A 24493-nucleotide genomic window follows, 5' to 3' on the forward strand; every position below is an offset into this window, starting at 1 on the left:
AATCATCTCTCTACCTCTGTCTGACCTGTATCTACCTACCACCTGACAATCATCTCTCTACCTCTGTCTGTACCTGTATCTACCTACCACCTGCCAATCATCTCTCTACCTCTGTCTGTACCTGTATCTACCTACCACCTGTCAATCATCTCTACCTCTGTCTGTACCTGTATCTACCTACCACCTGTCAATCCTCTCTCTACCTCTGTCTGACCTGTATCTACCTACCACCTGTCAATCATCTCTACCTCTGTCTGTACCTGTATCTACCTACCACCTGACAATCATCTCTCTACCTCTGTCTGACCTGTATCTACCTACCACCTGTCAATCATCTCTACCTCTGTCTGACCTGTATCTACCTACCACCTGACAATCATCTCTACCTCTGTCTGTACCTGTATCTACCTACCACCTGACAATCATCTCTACCTCTATCTGTACCTGTATCTACCTACCACCTGTCAATCATCTCTACCTCTGTCTGACCTGTATCTACCTACCACCTGACAATCATCTCTACCTCTGTCTGTACCTGTATCTACCTACCACCTATCAATCCTCTCTCTACCTCTGTCTGACCTGTATCTACCTACCACCTGACAATCATCTCTACCTCTGTCTGTACCTGTATCTACCTACCACCTGTCAATCATCTCTACCTCTGTCTGTACCTGTATCTACCTACCACCTGTCAATCATCTCTCTACCTCTGTCTGTACCTGTATCTACCTACCACCTGTCAATCATCTCTCTACCTCTGTCTGACCTGTATCTACCTACCACCTGACAATCATCTCTACCTCTGTCTGTACCTGTATCTACCTACCACCTGACAATCATCTCTACCTCTGTCTGTACCTGTATCTACCTACCACCTGACAATCATCTCTACCTCTGTCTGTACCTGTATCTACCTACCACCTGACAATCATCTCTACCTCTGTCTGACCTGTATCTACCTACCACCTGACAATCATCTCTACCTCTGTCTGACCTGTATCTACCTACCACCTGACAATCATCTCTACCTCTGTCTGTACCTGTATCTACCTACCACCTATCAATCCTCTCTCTACCTCTGTCTGACCTGTATCTACCTACCACCTGTCAATCCTCTCTCTACCTCTGTCTGTACCTGTATCTACCTACCACCTGACAATCATCTCTACCTCTGTCTGTACCTGTATCTACCTACCACCTATCAATCCTCTCTCTACCTCTGTCTGACCTGTATCTACCTACCACCTGACAATCATCTCTACCTCTGTCTGTACCTGTATCTACCTACCACCTGTCAATCATCTCTCTACCTCTGTCTGACCTGTATCTACCTACCACCTGTCAATCATCTCTACCTCTGTCTGTACCTGTATCTACCTACCACCTGACAATCATCTCTCTACCTCTGTCTGTACCTGTATCTACCTACCACCTGTCAATCATCTCTCTACCTCTGTCTGTACCTGTATCTACCTACCACCTGTCAATCATCTCTACCTCTGTCTGTACCTGTATCTACCTACCACCTGTCAATCATCTCTCTACCTCTGTCTGTACCTGTATCTACCTACGACCTGTCAATCATCTCTACCTCTGTCTGTACCTGTATCTACCTACCACCTGTCAATCATCTCTACCTCTGTCTGTACCTGTATCTACCTACCACCTGACAATCATCTCTCTACCTCTGTCTGTACCTGTATCTACCTACCACCTGTCAATCATCTCTACCTCTGTCTGTACCTGTATCTACCTACCACCTGTCAATCCTCTCTCTACCTCTGTCTGACCTGTATCTACCTACCACCTGTCAATCATCTCTACCTCTGTCTGTACCTGTATCTACCTACCACCTGACTATCATCTCTCTACCTCTGTCTGACCTGTATCTACCTACCACCTGTCAATCATCTCTACCTCTGTCTGACCTGTATCTACCTACCACCTGACAATCATCTCTACCTCTGTCTGTACCTGTATCTACCTACCACCTGACAATCATCTCTACCTCTGTCTGTACCTGTATCTACCTACCACCTGTCAATCATCTCTACCTCTGTCTGACCTGTATCTACCTACCACCTGACAATCATCTCTACCTCTGTCTGTACCTGTATCTACCTACCACCTATCAATCCTCTCTCTACCTCTGTCTGACCTGTATCTACCTACCACCTGACAATCATCTCTACCTCTGTCTGTACCTGTATCTACCTACCACCTGTCAATCATCTCTACCTCTGTCTGTACCTGTATCTACCTACCACCTGTCAATCATCTCTCTACCTCTGTCTGTACCTGTATCTACCTACCACCTGTCAATCATCTCTCTACCTCTGTCTGACCTGTATCTACCTACCACCTGACAATCATCTCTACCTCTGTCTGTACCTGTATCTACCTACCACCTGACAATCATCTCTACCTCTGTCTGTACCTGTATCTACCTACCACCTGACAATCATCTCTACCTCTGTCTGTACCTGTATCTACCTACCACCTGACAATCATCTCTACCTCTGTCTGTACCTGTATCTACCTACCACCTATCAATCCTCTCTCTACCTCTGTCTGACCTGTATCTACCTACCACCTGTCAATCGTCTCTCTACCTCTGTCTGACCTGTATCTACCTACCACCTGACAATCATCTCTACCTCTGTCTGACCTGTATCTACCTACCACCTGACAATCATCTCTACCTCTGTCTGTACCTGTATCTACCTACCACCTGACAATCATCTCTCTACCTCTGTCTGACCTGTATCTACCTACCACCTGACAATCATCTCTCTACCTCTGTCTGACCTGTATCTACCTACCACCTGACAATCATCTCTACCTCTGTCTGACCTGTATCTACCTACCACCTGTCAATCATCTCTCTACCTCTGTCTGACCTGTATCTACCTACCACCTGACAATCATCTCTACCTCTGTCTGTACCTGTATCTACCTACCACCTGACAATCATCTCTCTACCTCTGTCTGTACCTGTATCTACCTACCACCTGTCAATCATCTCTACCTCTGTCTGTACCTGTATCTACCTACCACCTGTCAATCCTCTCTCTACCTCTGTCTGACCTGTATCTACCTACCACCTGTCAATCGTCTCTCTACCTCTGTCTGTACCTGTATCTACCTACCACCTGTCAATCCTCTCTCTACCTCTGTCTGACCTGTATCTACCTACCACCTGTCAATCATCTCTACCTCTGTCTGTACCTGTATCTACCTACCACCTGACAATCATCTCTACCTCTGTCTGTACCTGTATCTACCTACCACCTGTCAATCATCTCTACCTCTGTCTGACCTGTATCTACCTACCACCTGACAATCATCTCTACCTCTGTCTGTACCTGTATCTACCTACCACCTGACAATCATCTCTACCTCTGTCTGTACCTGTATCTACCTACCACCTGTCAATCATCTCTACCTCTGTCTGACCTGTATCTACCTACCACCTGACAATCATCTCTACCTCTGTCTGTACCTGTATCTACCTACCACCTGACAATCATCTCTCTACCTCTGTCTGACCTGTATCTACCTACCACCTGACAATCATCTCTCTACCTCTGTCTGTACCTGTATCTACCTACCACCTATCAATCCTCTCTCTACCTCTGTCTGACCTGTATCTACCTACCACCTGTCAATCCTCTCTCTACCTCTGTCTGACCTGTATCTACCTACCACCTGACAATCATCTCTCTACCTCTGTCTGTACCTGTATCTACCTACCACCTGTCAATCCTCTCTCTACCTCTGTCTGACCTGTATCTACCTACCACCTGTCAATCCTCTCTCTACCTCTGTCTGACCTGTATCTACCTACCACCTGACAATCATCTCTCTACCTCTGTCTGTACCTGTATACACCTACCACCTGTCAATCCTCTCTCTACCTCTGTCTGACCTGTATCTACCTACCACCTGTCAATCCTCTCTCTACCTCTGTCTGACCTGTATCTACCTACCACCTGTCAATCCTCTCTCTACCTCTGTCTGACCTGTATCTACCTACCACCTGACAATCATCACTCTACCTCTGTCTGTACCTGTATCTACCTACCACCTGTCAATCCTCTCTCTACCTCTGTCTGACCTGTATCTACCTACCACCTGTCAATCATCTCTCTACCTCTGTCTGACCTGTATCTACCTACCACCTGTCAATCATCTCTCTACCTCTGTCTGTACCTGTATCTACCTACCACCTGACAATCATCTCTCTACCTCTGTCTGTACCTGTATCTACCTACCACCTATCAATCCTCTCTCTACCTCTGTCTGACCTGTATCTACCTACCACCTATCAATCCTCTCTCTACCTCTGTCTGACCTGTATCTACCTACCACCTGACAATCATCTCTACCTCTGTCTGTACCTGTATCTACCTACCACCTATCAATCCTCTCTCTACCTCTGTCTGACCTGTATCTACCTACCACCTGACAATCATCTCTACCTCTGTCTGTACCTGTATCTACCTACCACCTGACAATCATCTCTACCTCTGTCTGTACCTATATCTACCTACCACCTGTCAATCATCTCTCTACCTCTGTCTGTACCTGTATCTATCTACCACCTGTCAATCGTCTCTCTACCTCTGTCTGACCTGTATCTACCTACCACCTGACAATCATCTCTCTACCTCTGTCTGTACCTGTATCTACCTACCACCTGCCAATCATCTCTCTACCTCTGTCTGTACCTGTATCTACCTACCACCTGACAATCATCTCTACCTCTGTCTGTACCTGTATCTACCTACCACCTGTCAATCGTCTCTCTACCTCTGTCTGTACCTGTATCTACCTACCACCTGACAATCATCTCTACCTCTGTCTGTACCTGTATCTACCTACCACCTGTCAATCATCTCTACCTCTGTCTGTACCTGTATCTACCTACCACCTGACAATCATCTCTACCTCTGTCTGTACCTGTATCTACCTACCACCTGTCAATCATCTCTCTACCTCTGTCTGTACCTGTATCTACCTACCACCTGTCAATCATCTCTCTACCTCTGTCTGTACCTGTATCTACCTACCACCTGACAATCATCTCTCTACCTCTGTCTGTACCTGTATCTACCTACCACCTGACAATCATCTCTACCTCTGTCTGACCTGTATCTACCTACCACCTGACAATCATCTCTACCTCTGTCTGACCTGTATCTACCTACCACCAGACAATCATCTCTACCTCTGTCTGTAACTGTATCTACCTACCACCTGACAATCATCTCTACCTCTGTCTGACCTGTATCTACCTACCACCTGACAATCGTCTCTACCTCTGTCTGTACCTGTATCTACCTACCACCTGACAATCATCTCTACCTCTGTCTGTACCTGTATCTACCTACCACCTGACAATCATCTCTCTACCTCTGTCTGTACCTGTATCTACCTACCACCTGACAATCATCTCTCTACCTCTGTCTGACCTGTATCTACCTACCACCTGACAATCATCTCTACCTCTGTCTGTACCTGTATCTACCTACCACCTATCAATCCTCTCTACCTCTGTCTGACCTGTATCTACCTACCACCTGACAATCATCTCTACCTCTGTCTGTACCTGTATCTACCTACCACCTGACAATCATCTCTACCTCTGTCTGACCTGTATCTACCTACCACCTGACAATCATCTCTACCTCTGTCTGTACCTGTATCTACCTACCACCTATCAATCCTCTCTCTACCTCTGTCTTACCTGTATCTACCTACCACCTGTCAATCGTCTCTCTGTGACCTGCCTGTCATCTCTGCCTCCTGCCTACTTTCTCTGTACCTGTGTCTCCTCCATTCACCTCCGTCCGTAATGGGAGTGTCCTCATTTATTTTTTTTAAGAATTTTAATATTTATTTTTTAGTTCTCGGTGGACACAACATCTTTGTTGGTATGTGGTGCTGAGGATCGAACCCGGGCTGCACGCATGCCAGGCGAGCGCGCTACCTCTTGAGCCGCATCCCCAGCCCGAGTGTCCTCATTTATATGCTCAGCCTTTGTTGGAGCTTCAGTGTTTCCACTTCCTAAAGAGCACTTGTAAAGTCTGTCCTTTGTGGCTTTTCTAACGGTGCTCCCGTTTCCTGGGAGAACAAAGTGCTATCTGCCCTCAGCACAGCGAGGCCCTGTTCATCCTGGGACGTGGCTTTCCCCTGGTATTTCTGAAGTGGTGGTGCGTCCTGTATTTGCTGGCTTGCGGTTCAGGTGACGATCTCTCAGTGTCTCCGAGGCACGTGAGGAACAGTGCGTGCCATGCCAGCAGCACTTGTGCCCGGGGAACCCCACCCATGCACTTTCCTCCTAGTGACAGTGCAGGATGACTCTCAGGCAGGAGGGGGTCCTGAATGTGACCATTCTCACCCAGATCCAGGAGGGGGGACATGGGGATGAGCAGAAGCTGGGACTAGGGACAGAGGGGGCTGAGGCTGCTGGGAAAGATGTCCCTCAGGAGAGACCTGGACTCTGGCAGCCATCTCTGTCCTCAGGCCACTCATGGCCTGGCCCATGGTTCCTTGGCAGAGGCCCATGCTGAGAACACCCAGCAGGTGAGAGGCCCATCAGGGGGACGGGAGTTGGAACTTCAGGTCCTGGATTCATGGTTCACTCAGACTCTTGGGTGAAGAGACTCTGCATTTGTATTTAAAATGATTTTTTCCAAGGGTTTGATATCTGAAAGCCAGATGGGAGGTAGGTGTGGCAGACACTGTCAGCCCCTTCTGACAGGCAGAGGGACAGATCTAGAGGGGACAGAGGGGAGGCTGACAAGACTAGACTCTGAAAAGGACACTGCTGAGCCAGTGCAGGGCCATGTCTGCGACCTGGCCACCAGGGAGGCTGAGGCAGGAGGATGGCTAGTTTCAGGCCAGCCTGAGCAACTTGCAAGAACTCATCTCGAAATGAAATCAAACGGGCTGAGGTGCAGCGTAGTGGTGGACCACCCCTGGGTCCAATCCCCAGTACAAAAACCCAAATCAAAAACGGAGAGAAAGGTACTGGTGCAGCAGTGGGCAGAACCCAGCGCTGTGCGGCCCTGGACAGCAGCAGTGAGTCAGCCGTGAGCATGTCTGCCTTCCTGAGCGCGCTCTGCTGGGGGCATGGCCACTCCTCAGGGCTTCATCCCTAGAGGTGAGGACCAGCGGACTCTTGTGCAGCCCCTGGGCCACAGAGCCAGGACTCAGGTTCCAGCCTCTGGCCAGAGCGAAGCCGCCATGAAGGGAGCTTCAGCCCCTTCCTTCCCCTGAGGGCCATGCCCAGAGCCCCCTACCAGGCGGCACCCTGTGCTCCAGGTTGGGCTCTGGTGGGAAATCAGCTCAAGGTCAGCTGGCCCCACGGTCACACGGCTGAGCCCAGCCCAGATGGGCCGCAGGACCACAGCAGCACTTCGCCCCAGCCACCCCACCCACCTGCTCCTACCTGGGGCTTCTCAGCAGGGCCTGGTGGGCCAGGAGGAGCATGTCCAGCCCACAGACCCCCCAGCGTGGGCCAGGGAGCCCCTGCCAGCACCTTCCTTGGGACACATGACACTGTGTCTTCACCATCTTCCTCTTCCATTTTAGTGAGCGCTTTCCAACAGAGAAGTCAGAAGAGGAGCGAGCAGACTCCCAGGTACCCCATCCAGCTCCACACTGGCCACACCTGCCACGGTCTTCTCTCTCCCCACACCTGTGTGTTCACACAGACACACGCAGACACACACACAGATACACGCACAGACACATATGGACACACAGACACACACAAACATGCAGACACACACAGACACACAGACACAAGCACACACAGACATAGGCACAGACACACAGACCACAGACAGAGTCGCACAGACACACAGAAAGACAGAGACGCGCAGACAGAGACGCGCAGAGACGCGCAGACACACAGACGCACAGACAGACGTGCAGACACACAGACACAGGCACAGACATGCAGACACACAGACATGCAGACTCAGACACACAGACATGCATAGATACATGCAGATGCAGACACACAGACACAGAGACACATGCACAGATAAGCACACATGCACACACACATAGACACACAGACTCATGCAGACACACAGACACACAGACATTCACAGACATGCAGAAGCAGACACACAGACTCATGCAGACACACACAGAGACACAGACACACAGACATTCACAGACATGCAGATGCAGACACACAGATGCATGCAGACACACACTTGCAGGCACACACAGAGACACATGCAGACACAGACACACACAGACACACAGACACAGGCACACACAGACATAGGCACAGACACACAGACCACAGACAGAGTCGCACAGACACACAGAAAGACAGAGACACGCAGACAGAGACGCGCAGACAGATGTGCAAACACACAGACACAGGCACAGACATGCAGACACACAGACATGCAGACTCAGACACACAGACATGCATAGATACATGCAGACTCAGACACACAGACATGCATAGATACATGCAGACACAGACACAGACACAGAGACACATGCACAGATAAGCACACATGCACACACAGACACATATAGACACACAGACTCATGCAGACACACAGACACACAGATATTCACAGACATGCAGAAGCAGACACACAGACTCATGCAGACACACACAGACACACACAGAGACACAGACACACAGACATTCACAGACATGCAGATGCAGACACACAGATGCATGCAGACACACACTTGCAGGCACACACAGAGACACATGCAGACACAGATGCAGACACAGACACACACAATGCATGCAGACAGATGCAGACACACAGACACATGCAGACACACAGACATACCCTCAGCCACAGGAGACAGACACACGCAGACCCACAGATGTGCATGTGGACACACTGAGGCACAGACACAAGCCAGCACCGTGCAGACACACGTGCACTTTTTCTGAACCATTTGAGGATAAGCCACACACCCTGTGTCCCGTGGCTCACTGGAAACCAGTGGACACGGCAGGGTTTTGGTGGAGGTGGTGCAGTGCTGGACCGTCCCCAGAAGTCCTCTCCAGCCAGGAGTGTGCTGGCACAGCCCTGGGTGCTCTCTGCAGGGGACACAGTCTGATGCGGTGCTGCGGCCCGGTGCCTGCTCCCAGGCGTCTCGGTGCATGTGATGCAGTGGCCAGCTGTCCTGCCTGCCCTCTCCTGGCTCATGTCAGGTTCGCGATGCAGCTCTGGCTGCCCTGACCCTCCCGCCCATCTCCTGTGCATGACGGAGGGGCCAAAACCAGGGCTGCAGACTCTCCCCAGCTGAGCAGACACCCCCTGCCACTCGGGGTGCCGCGCACATGGCACAGGTGCCAGAGCCTGGGGTGTCAGTCTTCAGCGTGATGTCCGGAAGGAAGTGGACCTGCAGGTGGCCTGGACAGCAGGTGCAGCTGTCAGACACCTAGCTACAGCGATCACAGGTAACAGACAGCCGCCACCTGGCTTTACTGGACGGTCTCTCTAGAGTGCACTCACACTCTGACCAACACCAGCTGGAGCGGCTGTGCCCCTCACAGCCACTCACCCAGGATCCCAACTCTGCCCCCTCGTCCTGGCTTTTAGAAAGCACTTTATCTCATGGATTAGATGTCCCTTAGTCACAGATCTAGTTTCATATTTACTTGTAAATTATTGGGAACCTCGTTTAAAACCAATCTGACCGGAGGTGGGTGTGACTCAGTCAGTGGTGTAGCAGGTGCCTAGCATACACAGGCCCTAGGTTCTCCCCCAGCACCAGGAAAACCCCCAAAACAAAGCCCATCTCATTTAAAAACTATATGATTTATAAAAATAACTAATAAGCCTAGATCACCTCTGTTTTTTCTTTTTTGTACTGGGATTTGAACCCAGAGGTGCTTAACCACTGAGCCATATCTCCAGCCCTTTTAGTCTTTGAGTCGGGTCTTACAAAGTGACTTGGGGCCTTGCTACATTGCCGAGGCTGGCTTTGAACTTGCACTTCTCCTGCCTCAGCCTCCTGAGTTGCTGGGACCACAGGTGAGCACCCCACAGCCAGGGGTCCCCTCTCCTTTTGGAAGAACTTGGCAGATGCCAGTGGCTCCCTAAGGAGAGGACAGGGCTTGGAGGCCAGTGGGTGTTGATCTGTGGACCGTGCTAGAGGGGGGACAGTCCTTGGGGGACACCCATTGGGCGTGTTCTGTCAAGACCCAACGGGGCACTGAAACTGTCCAAAGCTGAGCTGACCAAATGGGACCATGTAGAGATAGTGGGGCAGCCCCAGAGGCGACACTGTCCCTCCAGAGTGACCAGGGAGGACCCAGGGGAGCCCAGGGAAAGCGGGGAGTCAGTCAGTGACCAAGGGAGAGGCTGTGGAGGAAGGCAGAGGCTGTTCCTGCCCCGGGCGGGAGCTGAGGGGCAGTGAGCCAGGGTAGAGCAGAGAGGCCTGCGTGGCTGGGGGGCACACGGGGAAGAGGCAGCCCGGAGAGCAAACACGGGGTCCCTGCCTCCAGGTGGGATGAAGCTGCCCTCTGCCTCTGAGTTCACAGCTCCAGGAAGGGAGCATGGACACCATTACATGGACAGCAAGGGCAGATGTGCCAGGACAGCCACTGTCCCCGCCCCCAGCACTTCCTGGGCTGGGCTCAAGAGGAGGCAGAGGGACTGTCCCCCCAGCAGTCCTGGGCTGGGCTCAAGAGGAGGCAGAGGGACTGTCCCCCTCTCACACGTCCTGGGCTGGGCTCAAGAGGAGGCAGAGGGACTGTCCCCCTCTCACACGTCCTGGGCTGGGCTCAAGAGGAGGCAGAGGGACTGTCCCCCCCAGCAGTCCTGGGCTGGGCTCAAGAGGAGGCAGAGGGACTGTCCCCCCCAGCAGTCCTGGGCTGGGCTCAAGAGGAGGCAGAGGGACTGTCCCCCCAGCACGTCCTGAGCTGGGCTCAAGAGGAGGCAGAGGGACTGTCCCCGCCCCCAGCACGTCCTGGGCTGGGTTCAAATGGAGGCAGAGGGACTGTCCCCCCAGCACGTCCTGGGCTGGGCTCAAGAGGAGGCAGAGGGACTGTCCCCCCAGCAGTCCTGGGCTGGGCTCAAATGGAGGCAGAGGGACTATCCCCCCAGCAGTCCTGGGCTGGGCTCAAATGGAGGCAGAGGGACTGTCCCCCCCAGCACATCCTGGGCTGGGCTCAAATGGAGGCAGAGGGACTGTCCCCCCAGCATGTCCTGGGCTGGGCTCAAATGGAGGCAGAGGGACTGTCCCCCCCAGCACGTCCTGGGCTGGGCTCAAGGGGACGGAGGGACTGTCCCCCCCAGCACGTCCTGGGCTGGGCTCAAGGGGACGGAGGGACTGTCCCCCCAGCACGTCCTGGGCTGGCCTCAAGGGGACGGAGGGACAGATGAGCAGACAGTAGGGCAGGACAACGTTGGTCCCCCCAGATGGGGAGAGGAGAGCACGTGGGCAGAGAGCCGCCCCACAGCTCGCCCTGGGAGGGACAGCAGTGACAGCAAGGTGGCCTGTCACGGGAGCCAGGGTGCACCGGAGTGGCCTGAGGACACCGTGGTGTGCTGCAGTGGAAGGTGTGTGCGGAGCCTCCGAGGAGGCCATGCAGAGCCTGCCCCAAGCTCCCCTGAGACCTGAGGGGACGTGGCCCACGGCTGCACCCCGGGGGAGGGCCCGGGGTGGGGGTCATGGCCGTTGACAGCCGGAGGGGAAGTCAGGACCCTGGTGCAGGACAGTCCGTGGTGGGGACCACAGACTGGTGGAAGCTGATGGCACCCTGGGTGGGTGTGCGGAGCTGGGCGTGTCCAAGGGTGGCTTCTCAGTCCTCTTGTTTTAGACGCCCACTCCCGCCAGCCGGCGCTGCCTAAATCAGGAGTGTCGTGGTATGCCATGTTTATGTCGACCTGCAGGGGTGGGCTCCGTCCATCCTGGCTGGGCTGCAGCTGGCCCCTGTGCCTAAGGAACGTGGTGAACAGGCTCAGGCTGTCTGCTGGCCACTGTGGGGCAAGCAGCCTGTGGGCAGCTGTGGGCCTCAGAGCTATGTCGCCCTCCAGTAAGGGCTCTGGAGCATTCCAGTGCAGGCCACAGGAGCAGGGAGGTCGAGGGAGAGGCAGGGCAGAGGGTGGGAAGGGCGGCCCTGTTTGCAGCCAGGCATCAAGGAGGGCTTGTTCCCCATCCCCAGGCATCTACTGCTCTGGCCAGGCAGGCGTGGGCCCTGGGGTGACCTGGAGAAGGAGACACGCTCCTGCCCACTGGCAGCCTGCACTCTAGTGGCCCCGAGAGATGCAGTTTCACTGCTTTGAAATCACAGCAGTCTCAGGAAGTGGCTGGTGTGGTGACCGTGGCCACCCAGTCATGTGCTAGAGGTCAGCCATGGTCATAGGCTCTGCGACCACCCAGGAGAGGCCCCGGGAGCCGTGGCTTGAAGGGGCAGATGTGCTGAGGCGGAGGGACTGGTACAGAGGCCCTGGGGATGAGCTGGGCTCAAAGAGTCCATGGACGGCCATCAGCTGCTGGTCACCAGAAGGTGTGGGCAGGAGCTGGGCCTGTAGACCAGGGAGGTGGCCTGCAGGGGAAGGAGCCCTGCCCAGCAGTGGTGCGGGTGGCCAGAGCACAGGGTAGTGGAGACCACAGGAAGGAGACTCTGGGCCAGTAACAGTCATTAAGCATGAGCCACTCACTAAGGGGGTGGTCACGGCCGACAGCAGCATCTTACGCCTCTGTGAATGACCGTCCTCCTGCCGCTGGGCCCGGGGTGAGGTAGCCATGACAGGCATGAGGCACGGCCTGCTCACCAGAAAAGAACTCAAGGCACTGGCCTCATCCCCGAATCCCTGTCCGTAAATCTCACCACAGCACCTGACCCGCCGTCTCTTGGAGGATGGTGAAATCATCGGAAGTTTCTGGAACTCCCCAGGGCTGACCCAGGAAGCCTGCTGCTGTGTCCCCCGGGGAGTTGGGCTGACAGCCAGAGGGGCGCCACCTGTCTGCTCTCTGGGGGCTGGCGGCTAGGCAGAGCCCGGCTGGCTTTACCACTGTCTTAGATGGCCTCGGTCAAAGGCCACGCAGCCTCAGAGCCACATGACTCCCATGGCCACAAAGGACACTCAGCCAGTCCAGTCCAAACAAGTGGCGCTCACCACCACAGAGGGGTGCAGTCGGGTGCCGGTGGATGGGCGTGTGGGAGAGGCGCCGCGCCTGGGCCTCCGCGTGCAGCCCAGCCCTGCTGCTGCGGCGCAGGGGGGAGGGCACAGCTGCCTCATCAGAGAGGAACTCAGGAGAGCACATCACCAACCTGCGAGGCTGGGCCTCATGGCCCTGAGTCAGGCCACCAGCATGTCCCCACAGTGTGCTGTCAGCCTGGCTGTTATCCTCCTGACTCAACTGAGACGTCAGCAAGAGGCTTGAAATAGCCCAGCCACCCGCAGGCCAGCACTGTGTGGCCACACCCTCCCCGCGGGCTTCCATCCTGGGTCTCCTGCCACCAGGTGAGGCTGCCCGAGCCGTCCAGGAAGCCAGGCCTCCCGCCACCTCCGCAGGCTTGTGGCTCCTGGAAGCCCTCCCAGGAGGACGTGTGGCCCAACCTGGGCCCTGGGCTGAGGGCTGGTTCTGGCTGCTCCCGGGGGAGGGTCTCAGGCCCACGACCAGGGTCACAGACAGGCCCTGAGCCAGGTCCTGTGTACACACCCAGGGTGCAGACAGAGGCTGTCCCGAGAGACCAGAGCCACGGAGCAGGTGCGCCTGGCCAGTGTGTGAAGGACAGACCCGGGGCCAGGACACGTCTCTCTCAGAGCGCTGGGCTGGTCAGCCTTCCCTCACTGTGACAGCGGCCAGAAAGGAAGGGGCAGAGGGAAGCAGCCAGACAGCAGGACCCGGTGCAGGAGGGCAAGAGCCCTGGGAAGGCCGGTGGGTGAGTGCACTCAGGGCCACGAGGACCCGTGACTCTCTGGAGGGAGAACACTCCTCGCTGCTGGTGCGGCAGAGCTCAGAGGGGGCAGGCAAGTGGGCGTGTTCCCTGGGGACGGAGTGGGCTGGAGGTGCCGCTCAGCAAGGCAGGAAAAACATGAGGAGGACTTTGGGGAGCTGGGTTCGGGTGCCTGGGTGTGCCTGTGGGAACCCAGCTCTCAGCCAGGGACAGAGCTGAGCAGCTGCCAGGGGCCACCCCAAGGTGCCGAGCCTAAACGGCCCCCGGTTAGAGGCTGCAATGTCTCCTCTGTAGCCTGGGAAACGCAGAGACATGGCTGACCCCGAGCCAGCCCACTACCAAGGGTGCCACAGACCACTGTCTCCTGCAGAGATGGGGTGGGGGCCTCAGCCCAAGCAGCTGTGCACACCCTGAGAGACCACTGCCCGACACCGAGGCCTGAGGTCCTCTGCCTTGGGGACACTGGCGGGGGGCCCGGGGCAGCAGGGTCAGGGGAGCCCGAGATGGCCCTCCTCGAGTGGATGGTGACCTCTCTCCCCAGAGCAGCCTCCCAGGGACCCCACCATGTGGGAGGGATGTGTCCACAGAGCGCCCGTGGGGAGAGGCCTCTCCGACAGCCTGCTCATGGCCAGCAGGTCCCAAAAGCACAAGCAGGACACCAGCTATCCACAGCCAGGCCGAGGCCTGCGCTCCTCTGTCTGTCTCACCCAGGATGATGACCAGGGCAGTCGAGGGCCAGTCCGGGTGTATCTGCCCCCTGGGTGGGGTCACCTCTGCGCTGTGGTCATGGAGCTGCGGCACGTGGCTGCTGTGTATTCCGGCTGGAGCTCTCACTAGGTCACATCCCTGGGGAGATGGGACGCACCGCCAAGGCTCTGTTGGGGGCTTGGTGGCAGCACCGTGGCTGTGGCCGCTCCTCTCCTCGCGTCACCTGCCTGCGTCTCCTCACTGTGACAAACAGCTTTGAGGGAGGGCTGTGTAGAAGACAGGTGCACTTTGGCTCACAGTCACTGAGGCCCAGTCGGTGGTGGGCTGGCCCTGTGGGTGGCTCGGGCCTGTGGTGGCACTGGACACCACTCAGGAGCTGGAGGTGATCTCGTCACCTACAGCCCAGCTAGCTACTCAGGAGGCTGAGGCAGGAGGACCCTAAGTCGGTTCCTGGCCAGCAACATGGCAAAGTCTTTGTCTCAAAAGAAAAAAGAAAGGCTGTGCTTCCCAAGGCCTCCCTGCGCTCTGGTGCCGGGCACCTCCAGGTCCGGGAGGGAGGCGTCCTCTGGGGCCTGAGGACAGAGCCCTGGCCAGCCTGGGGCCCTCTGCTCCACGTGGAGATCCTGCCCCAGTACGGGGTGGTCTCAGGGCCATGTCTCTGCAGCCACAGGTGCTCGTCCATAAGGTGAGCAGGGGACGAGGCCGCTCCCCTATCACCCCAGGGCTGGCTCCGGAACAGGTTTTTAAAAGGATGTTGTAGGTGGCTTCCACAAACAGCAGAAAGGTGAAATCTGTCCGTCTGCACGTTCCCCTGCAGTCTGTCTCAGCAGGGCCAGTCTCTGCTGCTCACTGCTGTGAGCGAGTGTGGCCAGGCCCTGGGCAGCGCTCGTGTTAGGCACCAGGGCCGTCTCAGCTCTTTAATATTGGGGTGGTGCCCTGGAGACCCTCATGCAGGACTGGAACCCTTGTTCTGGCCTCTGGTCGTCTCCCTAGAATGCACAGCCAGCAGGAGCGGCCGCAGTGCCTACGCCCTGGACCTGCCTTTCCGGGGCTGCCTCCGAGTTGTGAAGAGCCAGCCCTGCCTCCAGCTGGGTGTGGGGCGGTGGGCGCCAGGGCTCACCTGCAGGCCCCTCCAGCCTGGGGGCTTCTCTGGGAGCCCTCTGACCTCCACACGGTGACCACTCTGGGGCACACATGTCCACCACAGCAACTCATGCTACCAGGAGCCCGTGGGGCACCCATCAGGGGCTCTCTCCCACCGAGGCTCGGGCTGTAACTGCCATGGGGTCCTCCACACTTGCAACTCAGGATCACGTAGGAGGCACACAGCATTGGTGTCGTCTTTCCTATTTAAAGCTAGATGTGCGCACAGATAACATAAATCTTCACACTTGATTTTTTTGGCCTATTTATAAAAGCAAAGTATAACCTTTTTTATTTAAAAGTACCTGACATATGCAAAGTGGCTTTTCCAAACTGTGTTGGAGCAGTTGATGAGGGTGGAATTCCCACAGCCCTCAGAGCAGGAGACTTAGAAGTCAGTGCTATTAACAGGAGACCGTGGCCAAGAAAAGCCACGGGCGAGGACGCAGGGACGGCCTCGGCCCACCCTGAGCTCTTCCTGCTGGGCCAGGCCCTCGGGGTGTGGGCCTCCCCGACAGTGTCCTCCAGATAAGCTGGACAGTGCTGATAAAATGGGTCACCACCAGTTTTCTCCCCGCAGGCCCGAGCGCAGCGGGAGCGGCGGTGGCCACACGTCCATGGAGGTACACGTCCTGAGGAGGAAGATCAGCCGCACGTGCGACGAGGGGGCCCGCGCCCTCCTTGGCAGCCTCCTGACCTACGTCACAGACCGCGCGGGCGGGCCCCCGGGGGCAGCGGACCCAGGGCCCGCGGGGGCCTGCTTGCCTCCGTCTCAGGAGGCCGGCCAGAGGCCCACCCGCTTCCAGCTCCTGCAGGCCAAGTTCATGGGCACGGGCCGGGAGCGCCACCTCAAGAGGACCAGGGAGGTGGGCAGGCTCATCTCCAGGGACAAGCAGGGTCCCAGCAGGAGCCTGGTGAGTGCCACCATCAACAAACTGCTGGAGAAGACCCAGGCGGGGGCCAGCTGCCCGGGCCAGAGGCTCCCGGCTGGGGAGAAGCCCCGCTGGGGCCCCCCTGGTGGGAAGGGCACAGTGAAGAGCATCCTGAGGAAGTTCCTGGCTGCGGAGGAGAAGGAGGCAGGAGCGGAGCCCCCTGGCCGGCAGCCTGGGGCCGCCCGGGGCCTCCTGCCAAGGACGGGGGGCAGGAGCTCCATCCTGCGCCAGCTGCGAGAGAGGTTTGAGCAGAGCGGCTGCCTCCGCTCGGAGGCCAGCCTGCTGCCCCTGCACAGGGGGGGGCGGAGGGGCCTGCAGAAGAAGACTCACAGGCCGGAGCTGCGGGTGCTCCACACCACCACCATGGCCATCAGCTGCACCAGGACACCCCCTGCCCGCCTCCTGGCCTGCACGGCCGAGCCCCTGCCAGCCCTCAGCATAGCCACGGTGGTCTGCAGCCCCCGGAGCTGGCTGTCTCACTGCGCAAGGATCAGTCACTTGGAGTCCAGGCGTTGGCCCAGGAGAGACCTCAGCATGTCCTCGGACCCAGAGGACACAGACCCCAGCAGGGACAAAATGCCAGGAATAGGGATCTTGAGCCAGGAGCCCAGAGGACAACCAAAGCCCTCAAAGTCCTCCATGACCCAGGTGGCCACTCCCAGGGACAGCCCCCTGGCTCTGAACCCCACGAAGGGCATCCCCCAGCAGGACTCTACCTGGGCCTCCCGGAAGGCCCTGCCTGACCACGTGCCCCTGTCACCCCCATTCAGACCAGCCAGCCCCAGGGGGGCTGGGCCAGCTGAAGGGGACAAGACAGTGGGGCTGACAGCAGAGGGGCCGGCGGGCCACCCCTGGGGGCTAAAAGAGGAGGGCACAGGGGAGGTCCCTGATGTCACCATGACCGTGTGCAGTTCTGAGGACAAAGCAGAAAGCTCGCTCCCAGCCTCAGACAGAGAGCCCCTCTTCGCCACCCAGAGGCACCTCCCAGAGCAGGGGCCAGCAGCTCCGATCCCCCCGCTGGCCGCTCCCAGAGTCCAGGCTGCACGGCGAGCACAGCCTGCCCTGGACTCTCCACCCCTCACCGTGCGGCTTCCCGTTGTCCACGAAATGCCAGCCCCTCCAGGGCCCCTGCAAAGCACGTGGCCGGGCGGGGACAGGCGGCCCCCGGCTTCAGGAGGGCACGCTGCCCGGGCCAAGGCAGGGGCAGTGCTTCCCCCTGCCACTGAGGACAGGGAGGCTGGCCTGGCCGCAGGGGGGCTGAGCCCCTCCTGCAGGACCTCCAAGCAAGGATCCCCAGAATCCCCGAGGGTCACTGCCCCCGTGGGTCCTGGGGACCAACAGCCACTCCTGACGGTCCTGACGGCCAACTCTCCACAAGGTACCCCTGCTGGGAAGGGGAGCACACAGAGCCCTGTGAGCGCCAGTGAGGGCAGGAACCCCAGAACTGCTCCTGAGCTCAGCTGCCAGCGGCCTCCCCCACCTGACCACCCTGACCACGGCACCCCACCAGTTTCTTCCACGGGCGCATGGAAAAGCCCTCCAGCACACAGCACCTGCTCCACCTCTGGCAGCCAGCAGGGACCGGGTTCCAGGGAGGGAGGCGCCGGGGCAGCCCCTGCCCAGGATTTCAGAGGACCTGAGAGTCCCACCACGAGGGACAGGAGAGTCCTGTGTGGGCAGGAAGACAGCAAAGGTCCCGAGGCAGAGGCAGCCCCGCCCCCGGGGATGGCCCAGGAAGATACCCGCTATGATGGGGGCAGGAAGAGCCTAGCCCTGCTAGACGAGCCACCCAAGCCCAGTGGCAGAGCCTGCAGGGCCACAGCACCTGGAGGGAAGGTCCCAAGTTCTACAGGGGACAGGAAGGCACCACCAGGGGACGCCAGGGACCCCGAGGACAGGAGGGCACCTGCAGGGAGCTCCAGGGACCCCGAGGACAGGAGGGCACCTAAGTGGAGCTCCAGGGACCCCGAGGACAGGAGAGCACCTGCAGGGAGCTCCAGGGACCCCGAGGACAGGAAGACACCTAAGTGGAGCTCCAGGGACCCCGAGGACAGGAGGGCACCTAAGTGGAGCTCCAGGGACCCCGAGGACAGGAGGGCACCTGCAGGGAGCTCCAGGGACCCCGAGGACAGGAAGACACCTATGTGGAGCTCCAGGGACCCCGAGGACAGGAGGACACCTGCAGGGATCTCCAGGGACCCCGAGGACAGGAGGGCACCTGCAGGGAGCTCCAGGGTCCCCGAGGACAGGAAGACACCTACAGGGATCTCCAGGGACCCCGAGGACAGGAAGACGCCTACAGGGATCTCCAGGGACCCCGAGGACAGGAAGACGCCTACGGAGATCTCCAGGGACCCCGAGGACAGGAGGGCACCTACAGGAATCTCCAGGGACCCCGAGGACAGGAGGGCACCTACAGGGATCTCCAGGGACCCCGAGGACAGGAAGACGCCTACGGAGATCTCCAGGGACCCCGAGGACAGGAGGGCACCTACAGGGATCTCCAGGGACCCCGAGGACAGGAGGGCACCTACAGGGATCTCCAGGGACCCCGAGGACAGGAGAGCACCTGCAGGGATCTCCAGGGACCCCGAGGACAGGAAGACGCCTACGGAGATCTCCAGGGACCCCGAGGACAGGAGGGCACCTACAGGGATCTCCAGGGACCCCGAGGACAGGAGGGCACCTACAGGGATCTCCAGGGACCCCGAGGACAGGAGAGCACCTGCAGGGATCTCCAGGGACCCCGAGGACAGGAAGACGCCTACGGAGATCTCCAGGGACCCCGAGGACAGGAGGGCACCTGCAGGGATCTCCAGGGTCCCCGAGGACAGGAAGACATCGTCACCACCCGGGAGTGCCCAGGACCCTGAGGACAGGACAGCACTGCTGGGGGGCGTCAGGGACCCCGAGGACGGCCCTGGGGCAGAGTGGAAGGGTGCAGAGGCACACAGAGTGCAGTCGGCTCGCCATTGTGCTGCCACAGGAAGTGGGCTCCTGGGAGCGACTTGGCCCCCAGAACCTGGCCGGCACCGTTTCTGGACACCCAGCGAGTCCTCCAAGCACGAGAGCCGAACTGCAGAGGGGGGCGTCAGGGAGGAGAGGGCTGGGCAGCGGCCCCCAGCAGGGGTGCCCGTGCCTGCTGGGCCAGAGGAGGCCCTGCTCTGTGCCTCACAGGACGCTGCAGCAGTGGGCACCAGGAGCCGGGCCGGCAGAGCCACCGGAGGGGGTCCCCAGCCCAGGGACGCAGCCTGTGGTCCCACACCCTGCGGGAGCCTGGCAGGGGGCCTCCCACCGGCAGCACACACTCTCGCTGGTGTGGCATCTGCCCCTTGGTGCCTCCCGGGGCCAGCTCCAGAGCAGGAAGCCAGGCCTGCCCAGGAGAGAGCCCCCGGCCAGGCAGAGAGCTTGGGGCCCACACAGGGACGTGTGGGGAAGCCAGAGGAGGGTGCCACAGGGCTCGAGAGGCCACCCCAGACTCAAGCGCCAGACGGTTCTGGACAGAGAGGGGCAGCGCCAGGGGGCGAGAAGGCTGGGCTGGGTGCAGCAGAGTCCCGGGCACAGGCTGCTCAGGACCGGGCAGGAGGACAGAGGGCAGCAGCCATGGAGAAGCCCTGCCAGCCCAGGGCCAGGGGCCAGGAGCACCCACTGGGCCCCTCAGTGAAGCAGGTGAGGAACCTGGCTCAGGAAGGTGGCCCCAAGGCTGACAGGAGCCCAGCCACTCCCTCAGGGACGCCTGGGGGGTCCTGCAGCCTGACCACACAGGGAAGGGCCGGGGGGACGGTGTCCCAGGCCTGGGGGCAGCCTGACCGCTCAGCTGACAGAGCACGTGCCGCAGGGGCCGGTGGGGAACCCCAGAGGGCTCCGCACAGGGCCAGTGGCCAGGGGCGCCCCAGGGCCCCGCCACCCACCCCAGGAAGCAGGACCCTGGCCGGGAGGAGGGCGGCAGCCTCTGGCCCGGAGCCCGCAGGCAGCTCTGCCCAGCCCACACCCGATGCTGGGGGCTGCCCAGTCCCCCAACTCCCAGCCCAGACGGGGCTCCCAAACACACCCGGGGCCGAGAGAGACCTGTCAGAGGGTGGGCACCACAGGTCAGGGCCCCTGGCAAAATACAAAGCCCAGAGCTTCAGCAGCCAGACGGCCTTCGATCTGTCCTTCAGGCCCACCTTGCTCAGGGCTAGTGATACCTTCGAAGCCCCACAGTGAGCCTGGCCATGAGCCACCACCAGCCCCCGGCATGGGGCTGAGGTGGCTTCCTGCCTGTGACGTGCTGTGCGCCTCCCCGGCAGACCGTCCACCCTGCCCTCTCCTGCCCAGGCCCCTGATCTTGGGAGAGGAGTGTGGCAGGTGGCCTGTCCCTCCCAAGGCCCCGACTGCTTCCCTGGGCTCTGAGGCTCCTTTTCAGAAGAGCCAGGTGCCAGCTGTTGCCCTCACGAGGTCCTTGTGCTGATGTGCACTGTCACTGGGAATGTGCCACACTCCCTCCTGACCTGGCGGGCGGGCGGCCTTCCCTGCCCTCTCACCGTGCTCTGGGCGCCCTCTGCTCCCCTCCCGTGTCTCTGCCAAGCACCCAAAAACAGAGCAGTGGCTGGTGACCTGAGCCGGGCGTGTGGGAAGAAAGGCAGCACTTCCCCACTGCTGGGCCCGGGCCCACGCCAGCTGTGGGGAGGCCAGGAGGCCAGTAGGACGGCAGGGCATTAGGGGCTCTGCTGGAGCCTGCTCCCACGACAGACCCACAGGCCTGGGAAGTGCCTGGGAAGCCAGCCCTGAGGAGCCACCACAGGCTGTCCATGGCCTGCTGCCCTGCTGGCCTGCTGCCCTGCTGGGCCAGGCCAGTGGCCATCCACCTCCTGCCTCTGCAGAGTGCACTCAGGCCCAGGGCCTCAGGGTGGAGCATCTGCTGATGTGAGGAAGGGTGGGGAGGAAGGAGGCCACCGGCCACAGCCCTGCCTCCGGTCACTGGTGCCCTCTGCAGGTTCTTCTGAGCTGCTCCATCGGTGTCTCCCATGGGACACAGCACACAGGCCCCAGGCCACCCAGAGGCCGGGTGCTGCCTGGACCTGCTGAGCAGGGGCTCCCAGAGGTGCTGAGGCGGCAGCTGCCCTGCTGCCCAGGGCTCCGGTTTCTCTGTGGAAAGTTAATTTCTGCTTTTTGAAGCTTCTTGGTGTTCAGTTCCTTTGCAACTGAGCACTGTCCGAAAGCCCACTCTGGCCCTGGAGACAGCTCCGGATGCTCCTGGTGATCTCTTTTATTTTCTGATCTGAACATCATTCAGAGAGAGGCAGGTGCCACTTGAAGCTGGCAGGACCTCCTGGGTCCTGAGACTCTCCTGGGCCTTCATTTCTCTCACCCATGGAGGCTGCTTGTGGGGCCGTGGGGTGTGCTGTCCCCTAGGAGCTGCACCAGGGCTGGGGCTGGCTTCTGGGAGCTCCCCAGCCCCGGGGCCCAGGAAGCAGGGGTGCAGGCTGCTCCCGTGGAGGCCACAGCCAGCCTTGGGGAGCTGTTGGAGTGGAGCTGAGAGCCGCCTGGAGTCAGAGGTCACTCCGCCCCAAGGCACCCCCCGGGCAGGGCCACTCCCATCATACTTGAGCAAACACTTCATCTTATTGCTTTATTTATCCTTTGTTCAGAAAGGTTAAGGGGAACCTTTGCCAAAGAATGTGAGGACAGAAGTGAGATAAAAATACTACATTCCCAGTGTTCCCTCTAAAAATACGCAGCAGCCGCACCTCGCTATTTTTAAACAGACCAGAAAGTCCTGGGGAATGCAGGGCTGGGCGCCAGCCGGCAGGTGGCCACTGGCCCTCCACACAGGCTGCCGGAGGCCAGCGGCACCCCTGAGCCTGTCCCAGGGAGGCCAGGGGGAGAGCCCGGCATCAGTGGACGCTGGCTGCAGCTCTGAGTGGGGAAGGGACTCCTCCCTGGAGAGGCCTGAGACCACCCGTGTGGAAGGGTGGGGTGCAGACCACCCTGAGCCCACCTAACCCTGAGCAGCTCTCCACGTCTGCCCAGGTGTTGAAGACCCAGGGGTCAGCCCTGCCCTTCTGCAAGCCCCCTGTGAGGTCAGACATGGTTAGGATCTCACGGTTCTTTGCCATTTCAGCTATGATCTTTTAATTATGTGTCCATCCACAGTATTTACTAATTTCCTTCTTGGTATCCTTCTTGGTAGATAAACAATTCTAAAATGGGTTAGTCAGAAAAAAATAGCTAAATGTGTTTTATTATATCCTTTAAGTTTTTACTAACTTCATTCAGCTAGAAATAATTTTTAAGAAAGAAAATAGCTGGATCGGGGATGTGTTCAATGGCAGAGGGCTCTTGCAGCATGCAGGCTCTGTGTTCGATTCCCAGGCTGAAAAAATAAAGTATGTTACAAATCTCTTCCTTGTATCTGTGAAGGGCTGTACAGGCAGCAGCCAGGGAGCGAGGGCCAGCCCATCAGACGTGCAGGAAGGGCAGAGGTCAGCAGGGCTCTGGCCCGGACGCCCCAGCATGGGTGCAGATCTTCTTAGTGTGTGCTGGTGGAGGAGGGGACACCTCCCCCTGGTCACCGGGCAGCTCTGTGCCCATGACGGGCAGCATGCAGGCATGTTTCCTGATCAGCACAGGCCACAGGCAGCACCCTGCTGGTGTGGAGGGACAGCTGGACAGCTGTGGACAGCTGCTTCAGGCCCCACCGAGCCACCCCAGCCTGTCCACGTCCAGCTTGAAACAGAGGGTGCTCAGCTCACCCGTGACTGCAGCACAGAAGAATGTTCAAATCTGTTGGAGAAACAAAGACCAGAGAAAGCACCAGTAAAGCCAATGACAGGAGAGCCACAGGTTCACTGCACCAGCAGCTGCACACTTGACATTCAGGACACACACAAAACCGAGGCACAGAGGGAGGACAGCAGGGTGTGCTGCCGGGTCGGGAGAAGAAACGGGCGGCTTCCGGCTGCAGACGCAGCGCTTCAGGAGAGCCAAGGTCTGGATTCTGCTCGAGGCGAGTGGAACTCCAGCAAGGCCAGGGAGAGACAGAAAGGCTCTCTGGTTGTGTTGACCAGCAGAGCCAAGTGGTCACCTCTGGGCAGAGTGGCCAGAGGTGGAGGGTCCTGAACAGCCAGGATGGCTTTGGGGGCCGGAAGTAAGCGTGATCCTGCGCAATGTCGCCATCTCTCCTTTTGCCTGCACAAGGTAGAAGGTGCCTGAGATCGTGCCCCCTCCCCCAGCTCGTAAGGGCCTTAAGCTGCGGATCTCAGTCCTCGCAGATGACCTTTGGTCAGGCCTGCTGCCGGGGGCGCTCTCCGAGAGGGCACTGAGCAGGGAGGCGGCTGGGGAAGGCCCTCCTGCCCTGGCTCTAGAGCCGTGGGCACCAACATACACTCAACCCTGGGCGCTTGGCCAGCTCTCTGCCCGGCCCAGCCCACCCTGCGGTCGACTGGAGATGCTTCTCCCCAGGTCGCCTGGAAGGGACAGAGTGGGCGTGGGCAGCAGGCTCTAGGCTCTAGACTCACAAGTCTGCTTGTGACTTGATGGTTTCCTGGTTGTGTAGAGGTCTCAGGGGGATCAGGGGAAGGGGCCACTTGGCAGAAAGCCTGCAGGCCTTCCCCTCAGTCCAGTGAAGACCCTTTGGCCTGTTCAACGAGACTATGCAACTGTGCCCCCCCTTTTTGGGGGGTACAAGGATTGAACCCAGGGGAACTTAACCACTGAGCCACATCCCCAGCTTTTATTTTTTATCCTCCCTTTTTAATTTTTATTTAAGATAGGGTCTTGCTAAGTTGCTGGCTTTGAACTTGTGATCCTC

The 24493-nt window shown here is 58.4% G+C and overlaps 1 protein-coding gene across 7 annotated transcripts in view; it reads left to right on the plus strand.

Moving 5' to 3' along the window:
- Positions 1-24493, plus strand: part of Adprhl1 (ADP-ribosylhydrolase like 1) — a 43216-nt gene that overhangs the window by 18558 nt on the left and 165 nt on the right. Inside the window, exons 8-9 of one of the 7 annotated variants that reach the window (XM_077795103.1) lie at positions 7603-7651; positions 16350-17030. The exons of 1 other annotated variant lie outside the window; for it this stretch is intronic. In XM_077795103.1, the coding sequence (XP_077651229.1) occupies positions 7603-7651; positions 16350-16949 (649 nt within the window). In that variant the 3' untranslated portion in view covers positions 16950-17030. Of the gene's footprint in view, positions 1-7602; positions 7652-9106; positions 9791-16349; position 24493 lie in introns of those variants that run through there. 5 more of the 7 variants (XM_077795104.1, XM_077795102.1, XM_077795100.1 and 2 more) reach the window with 5 other exon arrangements.

This window comes from Urocitellus parryii, chromosome 2 (genome assembly GCF_045843805.1).
Source record: "Urocitellus parryii isolate mUroPar1 chromosome 2, mUroPar1.hap1, whole genome shotgun sequence".
NCBI classification, from domain to species: Eukaryota; Metazoa; Chordata; class Mammalia; order Rodentia; family Sciuridae; genus Urocitellus; species Urocitellus parryii.